Genomic DNA, 15,212 nt, shown 5'->3' with positions numbered 1-15,212 from the left:
CAGGAAGTTTCATATCAGCGCACACTCCGCTGCAGAGTGAAAATCTCATTCAGGACAAGATACGCTTTTACATCTTCCGATAATCATAAATAACATTCATTGTCGGGAATATGTAATGTTTTTGTATGGTGGAGCTGATAGCAATTAGTAGAGCCCTACTTTTTATTAATCAGACCCTCCATCGACCGCTTTTAAATTTTTAATGACACGATGAGCAGTCCTCAGGCTTTATCACTATTTTTCTTGGGACACTGTGATACCTGCTAGTCACAATTTTCTCTCTGACCTTAGCTCTACTACCGGCTCATTTCTCTTGGTATCCCAAGGAAGAACTGCCCAATCGTTTGTTTAGAGAAGTGATCACATACCCAACGTTCACTTTGGTGATTCTGGGTGTAGTTTTGAGGGTGCAGATGAGACCACTTCATTCAGAGATGATACATCATCCCTTCTTCCATTCTTCTCAGAAGTAAACCATCGTTCTATATCCCCTCCACATCACTAGTACCAGATTAAGCCATAGCTTTATTTTCTGCAATGGTCCACCACAACCCTTTGGTTGCGGCACTTTATAGACATAAGCTTACCTCCTGGTGGAACGTACACTCTTTCTGGCCCTCCGCCATGTCATCATGTGTTATGATGTGCATGGTTGTGGGCGAGTGCTTTTGTGGTGGAAGTGGAGAAGAAGCGCTGAAGATATAGGCACCCAGTGGTTGACAAAAAATGTATTGACTGCCTAGTAAACAGGCATAGAAAATGCTTACCCATGTGTATCAGGTGTCAGGCAGTGGATGTTGAATCTCGGGCTGTGACAGGCTAGCGTGGACTCTTGAGTGACACTGCTTCTCGTACAAACGGCTCTACTGCCTCGTAACCTGAGTCAGGTGGCAATGCATCAGTTTCCTGGCTGTGGGTGGTCAAAATCTACGTTCTGTGTCCATGGTAGTCTGTGATGTTGCTCAGTGTCACATCCTGAACTTGTGGCTGCAGAGTGGCGGCTGGCATTAGTGTAGTCCAATGGCTCAAGGAGGGAGAATCTCAGTTCGTATCTCGGACCACGAGGTAGTGATAGGTCCATGTGCAAATGACGGCGGAATGTAGGCCCACTGGTAGTGGTCATTTACTCGTAAGCCCACTGCTTTGATGATAGCTGCATCAGAAGAATGTCGACGATCCCGCGGCGGAGACTGGCATAGGGCGAGCGCCGATCTTTAGCCTGGTTGTGCCGATGACGTACTCAAATGGACCGGATTACATATACAGCGAAATGGGGCGCCTGTTTATGCGGAAGGCCTCTACTACTGCATATTTTATCGCTGTCGAAACTTCCTGAAGGCTGATTATTACCCAAACAACGAGGTCACTATTGAGCAAGCTGTCAATATAACAGGTTCCTGCCGAGCCCCGAACCGTTACATTCCTTTTAACGTGTTTTTGATTATTTGATAACGATTCCTGAGAAATGGCCCCACATTGCTGTCGGGCTTGCTGGCCGCCCCAAACCATATACACTGAGGTGACAAAAGTCATGGGATACCTCCTGATGTCTGTCTTGCCCGGCATTATGCAGCAACCCGACGAAGCATGGACTCAACAGATCACTGGAAGTCCTCTGCAAATACTGAGCCGTGCTGCGTCTATAGCTGTCCATAAATGCTAAAGTGTTGCCGGTACAGGATTTTGTGCACTAATTTACCTCTCGATTGTGTCTCAGAAACGTCGGGCGTCGATTGTGTCCCATAAATGTCGGGCGATCTATGTGGCCAAACTATTCGCTGTCGGTCGTTAAGTGAAGGCCGTTGGCTATTCCGTTGTCTGTGGTGAGAGACTATGCGTGTAATTTGGTATTATCGGCACACTTTTGACACTGTGGATCTCGGAATATTGAATTCTCTAACGATTTCCGAAATGGAATGTCCCATGAGTCTAGCTCCAACTATCATTCTGCGTTCAAAGTCTGTTAATTTCCGTCGTGCGGTATAGTAACGTCGGAAAACTTTTCACATGAATCACCTGAGTACAAATGACAGCTCCGACAATGCATTGCCTTTTTATGCCTTGTTTACGCGGTACTACCTCCGTGTGCGACTGCTACGGTCGCAGGTTCGAATCCTGCCTCGGACATGGATGTGTGTGATGCCCTTAGGTTAGTTAGGTTTAAGTAGTTCTAAGTTCTAGGGGACTGATGAGCACAGCAGTTGAGTCCCATAGTGCTCAGAGCCGTTTGAACCATTTTGAACTACCACCGTCTGTATATATCCCACGACTTTCCCATGACTTTGGTCACCTCAGTCTACCCGTACCTTTCATCCGATTATTTCTTATCTATGGTATAAATCTTGCTATCAATGTCTCGATTTTATCACTCATGCATTCAATCATAATTAGATCATATTTCTGACTGACGACACTATTTCCACATGGGCTATCTTCTGATTACGGGATTGGTGACCTCGTTGTTAACTTCTATAATCTTCCCTCCCCCCCTCCCCCCCCCCCCCTCACCACGCCCCTCAACCAACTAACGAAGCTGTCACAGTTTGGTTTCTTGGAAACAATTACGTTTTGTTCCTAAACTGGAACTGCATATTCTCTGTTTTCGTGTTTTCGATGTGCCAAAGAAGCAACAACATTAAATAGCTCCCACCATACACACGTTAACACTCATTCACTCGTTTTTATGTCAGTTGTATTGGGCTATCAATGTAATTCAGTAAGTGTGTGAAAGTTAATAACTTAAGTGAACAATACTAAAAATTGATTTTTTTTTCTTATAGTCCATCTACTGGGTACGTGTTACGGAAGTTTTTCCACAATAGTTTGCCTTTGAAAGATGTGTCGTTGAATCAAGGCTCTTCTTAAAATTATTTTAAACCAACAACCGGGAAGAAAATACATTGATTAGGCAGTTCAGAGTTCATTAGAAAATTTGTATTTAAACTTTTAATTCCTAGAAAGCAGTGAAAGCGGTCCATTTTTTCTGTAGTACGCCTCCACAGGCCCATGGAAAAAAGAAACTGTTTACCTCATAATTGAAGGTTGGACTACCCTTACAAGGTGCGACACGTTCCTTGTTAAACACAAATGGTGCTCGGCGTTATGTAAAATTCCAGACGAGAAGGAAGTCAAGATAATAGGCATAATATTTGAAGATACTATCACAGTACCATGCGTACAGAATATTGTGCTCCGCTTGTCTGTAAAATTTAGGCTAAAAATGAGACAGAGAAAAGTCAATGGAGTTAGTTTAGGTCCTTCTCTATTCTCGTCAGCTTAAGCAGTTTTTGAGGCAAGCAAATAAATGTCACCGCCTTTGACTCAAGGACTGATGGTTATCTACAGCCGTGTGTACCACGCATTACTCGTGCAGTCACGAACTACACCAGAGTTGTGAAGATTCGCCAAACAAGTGGCTGCACAACTGTCAGTTTGACACGTGATGGGCATTACTCCGCGTTGTTGGTAGAGTGTAGAGACGAGAGAGAGTTCGCTGCACAACTTTGCAGTGTTTGCCGTCCATGAGTGTTCCTCGCCTGCTGTGGTGATGCAGTAGTTAGGATAATGGAATAGTTTTCGGAGTTATTTGTTTCTAATAATTTACGATCCCTTTGTAGCCGTCTGACAAAGATTGAACTTGGTATGTGTAATCCAACTAGTGAGCATGATAATTTCAATGCGAGGCGTAGCCGACATCTTTATCACCTGCATAAAATAACCGCAAATTCAGTCTAATGCGTCTGTGAAGGTGTCCAAACACTTAGGTGTCGTTTAGACATCTCCACATATCTGTGATCTGTAAATCACCATAATTAACAAATCGCAGATCGTGAGCCACTATGAACAATGTCGAGGCTTCATTTCTCTTTTAGGCAAAAGAAGCAAGCAACAGAAGCGTAAAGAAATATGTGGAGGTACGGATTATAGCAGTTGAACATTTCTGATATTGCAGTTGCTTTCACCATTTGTTAAATATTACACGTTACGTACTTAAACATAGGTGTATGTACTTAATGTCGACTTCTTTGCTATACAGTCGCTGGTAAATGAAAGTTAGTTCAGTTATTTTTGTATCAGATTTTCTTAATACAAGCGACTTCTTTTCCTGCGAAAAGTTCAAATGGTTCTAATGGCTCTGAGAATTATGGGACTTAACTTATTTGGTCATCAGTCCCCTATAACTTAGAACTACTTAAACCTAACTAACCTAAGGACACCACACACATCCATGCCCGAGGCAGGATTCGAACCTGCGACCGTAGCGGTGGCGCGGTTCCAGACTGTAGCGCCTAGAACCGCTCGGCCACTCTGGCCGGCCTGCGAAAAGTGGTTTGTGCAGTTTATTGTTACTGTTTTTCTTTGTTATTTTTTTAAATAATACATAAGTGCAGAATGAGATTTTCACTCTGCAGCGGAGTGTGCGCTGATATGAAACTTTCTGGCAGATTAAAAGTGTGTGCCGGACCGAGACTCGAAAGGTCCCGAGTTCGAGTCTCGGCCCGGCACACAGTTTTACTCTGCCATAAAGTTTCAATACATAATTCGCTCATTTATCGTATTCTAATTAACTTTTTAGTGGTAGATAAACTTAATTATATGTTTGCACTACCCGTGTGCTAAAGTATTGAAACTAATACGGAGTAACCTGCATGAAATCAAGGACCAAAGACAGCCTTCATAGAATTTTGCGATGGGAACTATGTCAATCCCCATACAACCCATGGTTTCATGTAGTCTGTCGATCATATTACAGAAACAGCAAAGAACTCCTAAATGATGGACTGAGATTAGAATTATTTCGAGACGGTCACAGAGCGCGAGACGAAGCGAGGTGGTGCAGCGGTAACACACTGGACTGGTTTTTTGGCGGGGCGGTGTTTCAAATTCCTTTCTAGCCACCCAGGTCACGGCCGATTTCCTTCCTCATCTTTACTCAATGGAAGCTTGCGCCCCGTCTTTAACGACAACGTCGTCGACAGAAAGCTAAACCCTTTTGCTTCCGTCCCTCCTTCCTCCCTTACAGAGCACGAGAGCAAAAACATGACTGTTTATAGTTACCGGAGGCATAGTAAAGGTTCCTTTATAAACATTTTTTTCCGGATTGGTTTATTACTCTACAATCGGTTTCTTTCTAAAGGGGAAGGTACAAAATTATTAAGATTGTCTGCATTACTAGGCAAAACGTAGAGCCCTTTCGTTTCAACGGACAAGACAAACTGATCACCTGATGTTCTGTTAGAAAAAAAAACCGGTTGTGGACGATAAACAGCGTGAAATACGTTTATGAACATAACATTCTTTTAGTATTTTACGTCTTTCTGTTCAAATATATATTATACTGTGTAAATGCTGAAAATTAACATGAAAATTTAAGTGTCGTGTATAACATCTATATTGCACAATGAGGCATGGAAAACAGCAGTTGGAATTCTTATCATGAAATACTAAAAATATGGCTAAAATTAATTGATGACCATCCACTTCTTGACTTTTTGTGGTTTTCCGAACACAGCAGGTTTCCTCCCATGTCATGTATCATGTGACTGACTTTAATAACTGCATTGTCGCCATGCGCTAAACTCCGGTTTTTTTTCTTTTTTTTCAGTTTAAGGTTCTCATACCAGATCATAGCCCAATTTCTCATTCTCGAGTTTCGTATAAGGTTATCGCTGCTTCTGTCTCTCCATTATCTCATCAGCCGTTCTCCTTCCTGGTCACCACCACTAATGCCCCGTTTTCCTTCCATCTTATAGAAGGCCGTCTTCTGTTCCTTCATCCTTGAAAAAGTCTATATACGCATTGCCTTTGACCACGTATTCTTCCTAGATGTCGTAGCCGCAATAACAGCTTTGGTTCTCAAGCGAATTAGCGACGCGGTTAGCCGGGTACGAGACTGGATCCTCATTCAGTAGGACGACTAGGTATCAGATCGTCGTCCGGGTTTCCGTGGAGTTGACGGTGGGCTAGTTAGTTTTAAAGAGGCACGACCTATTTCCTTCCCCTCTTCGTCGACGGGATGATAAACGCTAATCTTCTTTCCTTCTTTTCTTCTTCGTACTGCTGACTCCACTAATTTATCATTTTGTATCGTTATTCACATGGTTCGTCCTCGCTCTAAATGTCAGAAAACTCTCGAAATGTCCCGTCTTCACTACCATAGAGAGGTATCTTACTGCTCTGTTCCCTTCGCCTATTTTGCGGTTTACTTCAGCAATGAGGCTGCTAATGGATGACAGCGAAACTTCAAACTGTCAGAAAACATGACATCCCTAATTTTTGGCAGTTTATTGTCTATGTTTTCTACATTTTTATTCTTCTACTGTCAGTTTTTCGCATGTTAATCATCAGTTCCAATTCACTGCCAACGAGGCCGGACTATTGCTGTTGAAACTGGACAGATACACTGAAGAAGTAATTCTTTATAACCGTTCTCCAGCCTTCGAAACTCTGCGGATGTGTGCTGTAAACAGGAGACGTCTACTCAAATGGAACACAGTTACGCAATTGACGTTCTGGTCGAGTAGACTGCGGCATTCTCAAGGATGGAAACTAGCGGAACTTACCCGACTTTGTACTGAAAGCGAAGACTACGTTTAAACATTCACGACGACTTAAAAATGTTTATCTTTACGCCGGGACCTGTTCTGCCTGTCTGAGGGCAGTACTCATACAGTTTAGCGACCATATCGCCCTAACTTGAAATGTACGTCACTTTTAGCTCATATCCGCTTTGTATAATGAGAACAATACTAAAATATAGGTACGCCCAGTGAGAAAATATAAAACTGTTACACGTTGGGAGGTATCTTGTGCAGAAGTGGTTGATATGTTGATATCAAAGGACTCCATGGAGTGAGCAGAAAGAAACATATACCGGAACGTATTTGCTATACGGCACAAAATGGACAGCATTTAAAAATACCCCAGGAAAACCTGTGAAGCCACAATAAACAGCAGACTGACAGTGAAGCCTAACCGTTGCCAAAGAACTGGGCATGTACATTAAAGAAATGAGAAAATAAATTTCCAAGAAAACATATATGGACGGCTCTGTAAGCAAGGTAGACACAGAAGGAGAGAAAGAGAGTGGCTGGCCTTCATGAGGATAACAATTATAAATGTGTAAAACTTGCGTGCATGTATTATTAATGTAGTATCGTGATGACGAAAAACTGAAATTTGAAATTTAGGTTTCAAGGACAGTACTACCGAGGATCTAAACTCGAAAATCATGGAAAATCCACCAGAGAAGAATGGAGTCATTTAATATGCGATGTTGCAGAAGTACGCTACTAGTTAGATAGAAAGACATGCTGAGAATCAGGTAGAATAGACGATAAAAAGGGTTCTAGTTATCAGGCAGAATAGACGATAAAAAGCGTGTGTAGCAAAATCCGGCCAGAGGAAGGGATAGTACCATGGGATTTCTACGTCATCGGGTTGCCAGATTGTGTTCTGTAGACTCTCAGAGTCCCGTAACACCCTCGTAGGAGCTTGAAACTTAAGTTATAGCTCACACCGAAGGAAGTGGGGCGAATTATAGCAGTAACAAGTGACCTGCAGGATGTAGGGATGTATGCTTTCCATCTGATTGCGAGAGTACAATTATACCATTCAGCACACGTTATTTGGTATACAGTGTGCAATGAAAGCGCTGGCCATAGCCAGCGTTCTTTGATGTGAGAGCTGCTACTTGACAGCTTTTCGCGGTGACAAGGGAGAAGTGAAGAAGTGTTCCATTACCAAATGCCCAACTGCTATCCTTGCAAGCCCGTTATCTATTTCCTCTTCAGGACCTGGCAGAACTGAAAGATGACAGTGCTTAAGTTTGTGTTGTCACTATCCTCGCTTCGACGTCCATTGCTGTTGGATTATTTAACTAACGTGTTTTTTCCCAATTACTGTACACTCTCCGGGATCTAAAACTTTTTATTTACTGCTGAGTATTTATACAAGGTAGTCGGAAACAGTCTGAAAAGTTTAGGTGGGCATTTCAGTGTAGGTTGTGCTGGGAAGTAAATGTTAAGAAAAAAGTCGATACGTTGCGCCGCTTCCGAATTAATTGGCTTTGAATTTGGCTAAACAGACCGTTGCGCTCTCCAGTACAAGCGTCCCGCCAGAGATGGTAAGGTCAAACATGTGCTTCGTTTGGTTTCCTACAACCGGACAAGAGAGAGACGTGGGACGGTACTAAGAATCGAGCTCAAACCAAAGGCTGAGCAGTCCTCACGCACCGTCATCTACACTATGAGAGCAACTGACTGGCCGCTTGAATTTTCTCGCGCAATGACCTGATTGGCCAACTTCAATGCTAAGCAAATCGTAAACATAGCATTGTATCGATTTTTTTTCTTAACGATTATTTCTCAACACAACCTACACTGAACCACCCTTAGAAGCTTTTCACTATTTCTGTACACCCTGTATAAATACTGGATGGCTTAGAAGCCGGAATCGGTAACCTCTTATTGTCTGTTCCAAGTAGAAACAGACTTGCATTAAAATCAGAAGTTTTTAAACGCGAGCATGCAGTTCATTCGTTTTTGCCTGTATGACCTGTGAAATTCCATTTTAAACAAACTGCTTCAGGTAGTTCATACCTTCTTAATGTTTTGTATTTCCTCCTAAAACATACTGTGTCAATTACCTTTTATGGTTTATTCCTTCTTAACGTTTTATATTTCCTCCTAAAACTTACTGTATGTATTACATACTGTATTGCGGCCGTGCGTCATTTATGGCGCAGTAAAGTCTTGTTGCATGTGAAGTTTGTTTGTGGTCCACTGAAATATGTAAATTTTTATATTACTGATCGCTATAGAACGCTAGGATGTTTTCAGCGGGATAAAGGGGTTACCATTTTTTTTAATGTGGAGGAGGATGGAGGGGAAATTGCATGGTCCAGCATTTGGCAAATTACTGGCGTAAACCTGCAGGCTGGAAGTGTAGGATTGGAAGTATTTACAGTTCTTTTCTAGGAAAATATTGTACCAAACAAAAAAATAAAATTTTGTATCCGTTGTGACTATGTTTGTGGTTTTTATGTTCTCAGGTGTTGGAAGGTGGTTACGAGAAAGTCATGGTGCTAGAGGATGACATTCGCTTCGAATCGTATTTCCGTCATCGAGTGGCGAACATCATGCGGGATTTGGAGGAAGAAGACATCGAATGGGACCTCATGTGAGTAGCTAGTCGCAGATAGATGATTTCACTCTTCGCTGCATTCTTAACGCTAAGTAATACCTGTTTAGCCCGCATCTCGTGCTCGTGCGGTAGCGTTCTCGCTTCCCACGCCCGGGTTCCCGGGTTCGATTCCCGGCGGGGTCAGGGATTTTCTCTGCCTCGTGATGGCTGGGTGTTGTGTGGTGTCCTTAGGTTAGTTAGGTTTAAGTAGTTCTAAGTTCTAGGGGACTGATGACAATAGATGTTAAGTCCCATAGTGCTCAGAGCCATTTGAACCATACCTGTTTACGTCGTGTGGCTACGAATTTCTCTAATCTGGTGATAATACTTTGCTTTTAACAATAGCAGCAATTGTAACTGCGTTTCTTGATCGATGATAGGCGTCAGATGCAATTGTGACGTAAACCTTGTCGAAGAATTAAAGTAAATACCTGCAAATTTAGCCCATTTTCAATATTATCAGCGGAAGTAATGTTGGTTTTGAGACGCACCATTTTTCGTCTAATTTTTGCCATTCCTAGTTCTTTCTTTTTCCTTTCTGTCTTCCTTCCATCATTCCTCCGTTTAGTTACTGCTCCTTCTCCCTTCTCGTCACAGTATTATTATTATTATTATTATTATTATTATTATTATTATTATTATTATTATTATTATTATATGCATGGTCTTCAGTCCTGAGACTGGTTTGATGCAGCTCTCCATGCAACCCAATCCTGAGCAAGTTTCTTCATCTCCCAGTACCTACTGCAACCTACATCCTTCTGAATCTGCTTAGTGTATTCATCTCGTGGTCTCACTCTACTATTTTTACCCTCCACTCTGCCCTCAAATGCTAAATTTGTGATCCCTTGATGCCTCAGTACATGTCCTACCAACCGGTCCCTTCTTCTCGTCAAGTTGTGCCACAAATTCCTCTTCTCCCAATTCTATTCAGTGCCTCCTCATTAGCTATGTGATCTACCCATCTAATCTTCAGCACTCTTCTGTAGCTCCACATTTCGAAAGCTTCTATTCTCTTCTGGTCCAAACATGGCTACACTCCATACAAATTCTTTCAGAAACGACTTCCTGACACTTAAATATAAACTCGATGTTAACAAATTTCTCTTCTTCAGAAACGCTTTCCTTGCCATTGCCAGTCTACATTTTATATCCTCTCTACTCCGAACATCATCAGTTATTTTGCTCCCCAAATAGCAAAACTGCTTAATTACTTTAAGTGTCTCATTTCCTAATCTACTTCCCTCAGCATCACCCGACTTAATTCGACTACATTCCATTATGCTCGTTTTGCTTTTATTGATGTTCATCTTATATCCACCTTTCAAGACACTGTCCATTCCGTTCAACTGCTCTTCCAAGTCCTTTGCTGTCTCAGACAGAATTACAAAGTCATCAGCGAAACTCAAAGTTTTTATTTCTTCTCCATGGATTTTAATACCTACTCCGAATTTTTCTTGTGTTTCATTCACTGCTTGCTCAATATACAGATTGAATAACATCGGGGAGAAGCTACAACCCTGCCTCACTCCATTCCCAACCACTGTTTCCCTTTCACGTCCCTCGACTCTCATAACTGCCATCTGGTTTCTGTACACATTGTAAATAGCCTTTCGCTCCCTGTATTTTACCCCTGCCACCTTCAGAATAATTTCAAAGAGAGTATTCTAGTCAACATTGTCAAAATCTTTCTCTAACGTAGGTTTGCCTTTCCTTAATCTTTCTTCTAAGATAAGTCGTAGGGTCAGTATTGCCTCACGTGTTCCATTATTCATACGGATTTCAAACTGATCTTAACCGAGGTCGGTTTCTACTTGTTTTTCCATTCGTCTGAAAAGAATTCGTGTTAGTATTTTGCAGCTGTGACTTATTAAACTGATAGTTCGGTAATTTTGACATCTGTCAACACCTGATTTCTTTGGTATTGGAATTATTATATTCTTCTGAGGGTATTTCGTCTGTCTCATACATCTTGCTCACCAGATGGTAGAGTTTTGTTAGAACTGGCTCTCCCAAGGCCGTCTGTAGTTCTAATGGAATGTTGTCTACTCCCGGGGCCTTGTTTCCGCTCAGGTCTTTCAGTGCTCTGTCAAACTCTTCACGCAGTATCGTATCTCCCATTTCATCTTCATCTACATTCTCTTCCATTTCTGTATTATTGTCCTCAAGTACATCGCCCTTGTATAGACCCTCTATATACTCTTTCCAATTTTCTGCTTTCCCTTCTTTGGTTAGAACTGGGTTTCCATCTGAGCTCTTGATATTCATACAAGCGGTTCTGTTTTCTCCAAAGGTCTCTTTAATTTTCCTGTAGGCAGTATCTATCTTACCCCTAGTGAGATAAGCCTCTACAGCCTTACATTTGTCCTCTAGCCATCCCTGCTTAGCCATTTTGCACTTCCTTTCAATCTCATTTTTGAGACGTTTGTATTCCTTTTTGCCTGCTTCATTTACTGCATTTTTATATTTTCTCCTTTCATCAATTAAATTCAATATTTCTTCTCAATATTTCTTCTGTTACCCAAGGGTTTCTACTAGCCCTCGTCATTTTACCTACATGATCCACTGCTGCCTTCACTATTTCATTCCTCAAAGCTACCCGTTCTTCTTCTACTGTATTTCTTTCCCCCATTCCTGTCAATTGTTCCCTTATGCTCTCCCTGAAACTCTGTACAACCTCTGGTTCTTTCAGTTTATGCAGGTCCCATCTCCTTATATTCCCACCTTTTTGCAGTTTCTTCAATTTTAATCTACAGTTCATAACCAATAGATTGTGGTCAGAGTCCGCATCCGCCCCTGGTAATGTCTTACACTTTAAAACCTGGTTCTTAAATCTCTGTCCTACCATTATATAATCTATCTGAAACCTGTCAGTACCTCCAGGCTTCTTCTATGTATACAACCTTCTTTTATGATTCTTGAACCAAGTGTTATCTATGATTAAGTTATGCTCTGCGCAAAATTTTACTAGACGGCTTCCTCTTTCATTTCTTAGCCCCAATCCATATTCACCTACTACGTTTCCTTCTCACCCTTTTCGTACACTCGAATTCCAGTCACCCATGACTATTAAATTTTCCTCTCCCTTCACTATCTGTATAATTTCTGTTATCTCGCCAGTCATTTCATCAATTTCTTCTTCATCTGCAGAGCTAGTTGGCATATAAACTTGTACTACTGTAGTAGGCGTTTTGGTTAGTGTTACAAGGCCCCTGCAACTACTGAAAAGGCTGCTTCCCCTCCTCAGGAACCACTCGTTTGTCTGGCCTCTCAACAGATACCCTTCCGTTGTGGTTGCACCTACGGTACGGCCATCTGTATCGCTGAGGCACGCAAGCCTCCCCACCAACGGCAAGGTCCATGGTTCATGAGGAGGATTATTTGCATATGGACCAAATGTCACAGTGATTTCAGATTTCTTTTCTGGATCATCTTCGTTCTCTCTTCGTGAACTATTTTTCTTCCTTCAAACCACTTGGTTTGATAACCATGTTGTGCTGTCCAATCTTTGTATCTGCGGAACTGCACTTCTTGTTGTAGATGGTATGCATACTCACGCATAGTCTCTTTTGTTTCTGTAATCCAACTCTGTGCTTCTTTCCTATCTTTGTTGGTGCTATGATCTCACAGAGGTGCTTGAAGTGTCTGGCCCTGTTTATTTGTCCGTATATCGTGTTTCATTTCTGAAAGCTAAATTTAAGGTGAATGAACTCAGATTTTCTAGAAGAGGCATGCAAATCAACTTTTCCAGCGCGTTCTCTGAGGACTGTAGTCCGTTCAAGATGAGTAGACACCCTGAAATTTTGTTCTTCCCTAATTACTTTATCCAGGACGATACTGAACAGGACTGGTGAAAGTCCATCTGCTTTACGAATACTGCCCTTAATTAATGTGGGCTTTGGCATTTCTACCATGCATTTTTGTTTATATTTTGTGTCCGTGAGTGTTTGCTTGAAGGGAGTTGCTGAGTCTAGTTTCTGACATTATTATTATTATTATTATTATTATTATTATTATTATTATTCCTGCTCGTACAAATAGTTTTGTAACCAGTCACTAAACTTTAATATTTATTATTAGTACTAGCTTACAAACCCGACATTGCTGGGTAGCCATTTTGCCAATTTTCTGTTAGAAACGGAAACAAAAAATGAACTGTGTTTTTGTTGTAATATCAGTTTAATAAGTCACAGCTGCAAAATACTAACACGAATTCTTTTCAGACGAATGGAAAAACAAGTAGAAACCGACCTCGGTTAAGATCAGTTTGAAATCCGTATGAATAATGGAACACGTGAGGCAATACTGACCCTACGACTTATCTTAGAAGAAAGATTAAGGAAAGGCAAACCTACGTTAGAGAAAGATTTTGACAATGTTGACTAGAATACTCTCTTTGAAATTATTCTGAAGGTGGCAGGGGTAAAATACAGGGAGCGAAAGGCTATTTACAATTTGTGCAGAAACCAGATGGCAGTTATGAGAGTCGAGGGACGTGAAAGGGAAACAGTGGTTGGGAAGGGAGTGAGGCAGAGTTGTAGCCTCTCCCCGATGTTATTCAATCTGTATATTGAGCAAGCAGTGAATGAAAAAAAAAAGAAAAATTCGTAGTAGGTATTAAAATCCATGGAGAAGAAATAAAAACTTTGAGGTCCGCTGATGACTTTGTAATTCTGTCAGAGACAGCAAAGGACTTGGAAGAGCAGTTGAACGGAATGGACAGTGTCTTCAAAGGAGGATATAAGATGAACATCAATAAAAGCAAAACGAGCATAATGGAATGTAGTCGAATTAAGTTGGGTGATGCTGAGGGAAGTAGATTAGGAAATGAGACACTTGAAGTAATTAAGGAGTTTTGCTATTTGGGGAGCAAAATAACTGATGATGTTCGGAGTAGAGAGGATATAAAATGTAGACTGGCAACGGAAAGGAAAGCGTTTCTGAAGAAGAGAAATTTGTTAACATCGAGTTTACATTTAAGTGTCTGGAAGACGTTTCTGAAAGAATTTGTAGGGAGTGTAGCCATGTTTGGACAAGAAGAGAATAGAAGCTTTCGAAATGTGGTGCTACAGAAGAGTGCTGAAGGTTAGATGGGTAGATCACGTAGCTAATGAGGAGGCATTGAATAGAATTGGGAGAAGAGGACTTTGTGGCACAACTTGACTAGAAGAAGGAATCGGTTGGTAGGACATGTTCTGAGGTATCAAGGAATCACCAGTTTAGTATTGGAGGGCACCGTGGAGGGTAAAAATCGTAGAGGGAGACCAAGAGATGAATACATTAAGCTTATTCAGAAGGTTGTTGGTCGCGGTAGGTACTGGGACATGAAGAAGCTTGCACGGGATAGAGTAGCATGGAGAGCTGCATCAAACCAGTCGCAGGACTGAAGACCACAACAACATCATCTTCTGAACAATGATGGTACGTAGTTTTTATCCCCACAGCAGTGGTTGCGATAGTAAGAGATACGTGTACAAAATTTGGTTGAAATCGGTCCAGTGGTTTAGCAGGAGATAGGCAAAACACACACACACACACACACACACACACACACACACACACACTTACATCCATTTTTATAATGGGATCATACTGAAACGCGTCCGGCTGTAGGTAGCCTGGCATTTTATTTATTAACCACCCGAATTAACTGCGTAATGTGATATGCAGGCTTCCTGTTGATAAAGCAATGTATGCGTAATATGGATTTGATTCTTATAAAAGGCAGGAATGATGATTTCGGATGTCACCCCGACCTGGTAATGTTTATTTCTGTAGTGAGTCTGTATTTAGTTACTGATCGTAGCAGCCGAGCCGTGGACAGGTCGGTTCCGTTAGAATGGGACAGTTAGGGCTAGGAGTGAGACTTGAAACGGGACGGGACTGGGCTATTGGGTGGCAGTGGCCAACCATCGTGTCGTCGCGTCTGCTCAGGAGGGCGGTCGGCAAGCGCCGTTTGAGAGGATAAACACTTCGGCGAACTGGGAGAGCCTATCGGATGAGTCCTGCTACAGTCAAAAGCTCTTCCA

General features: G+C 41.8%; 1 protein-coding gene across 1 annotated transcript in view; it reads left to right on the top strand.

The window, feature by feature from the left end:
* Positions 1-1,087: 1,087 nt before the first annotated feature.
* LOC126267813 (glycosyltransferase 25 family member-like) overlaps positions 1,088-15,212 on the top strand; it is a 75,659-nt gene continuing 61,534 nt past the window's right edge. The window contains exons 1-2 of the mRNA XM_049973119.1: positions 1,088-1,129; positions 9,053-9,180. Coding sequence (XP_049829076.1) covers positions 1,088-1,129; positions 9,053-9,180 — 170 coding nt within the window. The remainder of the gene's footprint in view (positions 1,130-9,052; positions 9,181-15,212) is intronic.

Source organism: Schistocerca gregaria, chromosome 4 (assembly GCF_023897955.1).
Source record: "Schistocerca gregaria isolate iqSchGreg1 chromosome 4, iqSchGreg1.2, whole genome shotgun sequence".
In the NCBI taxonomy this organism is placed as follows: Eukaryota; Metazoa; Arthropoda; class Insecta; order Orthoptera; family Acrididae; genus Schistocerca; species Schistocerca gregaria.
This window is presented reverse-complemented; position numbering and strand designations above follow the sequence as displayed.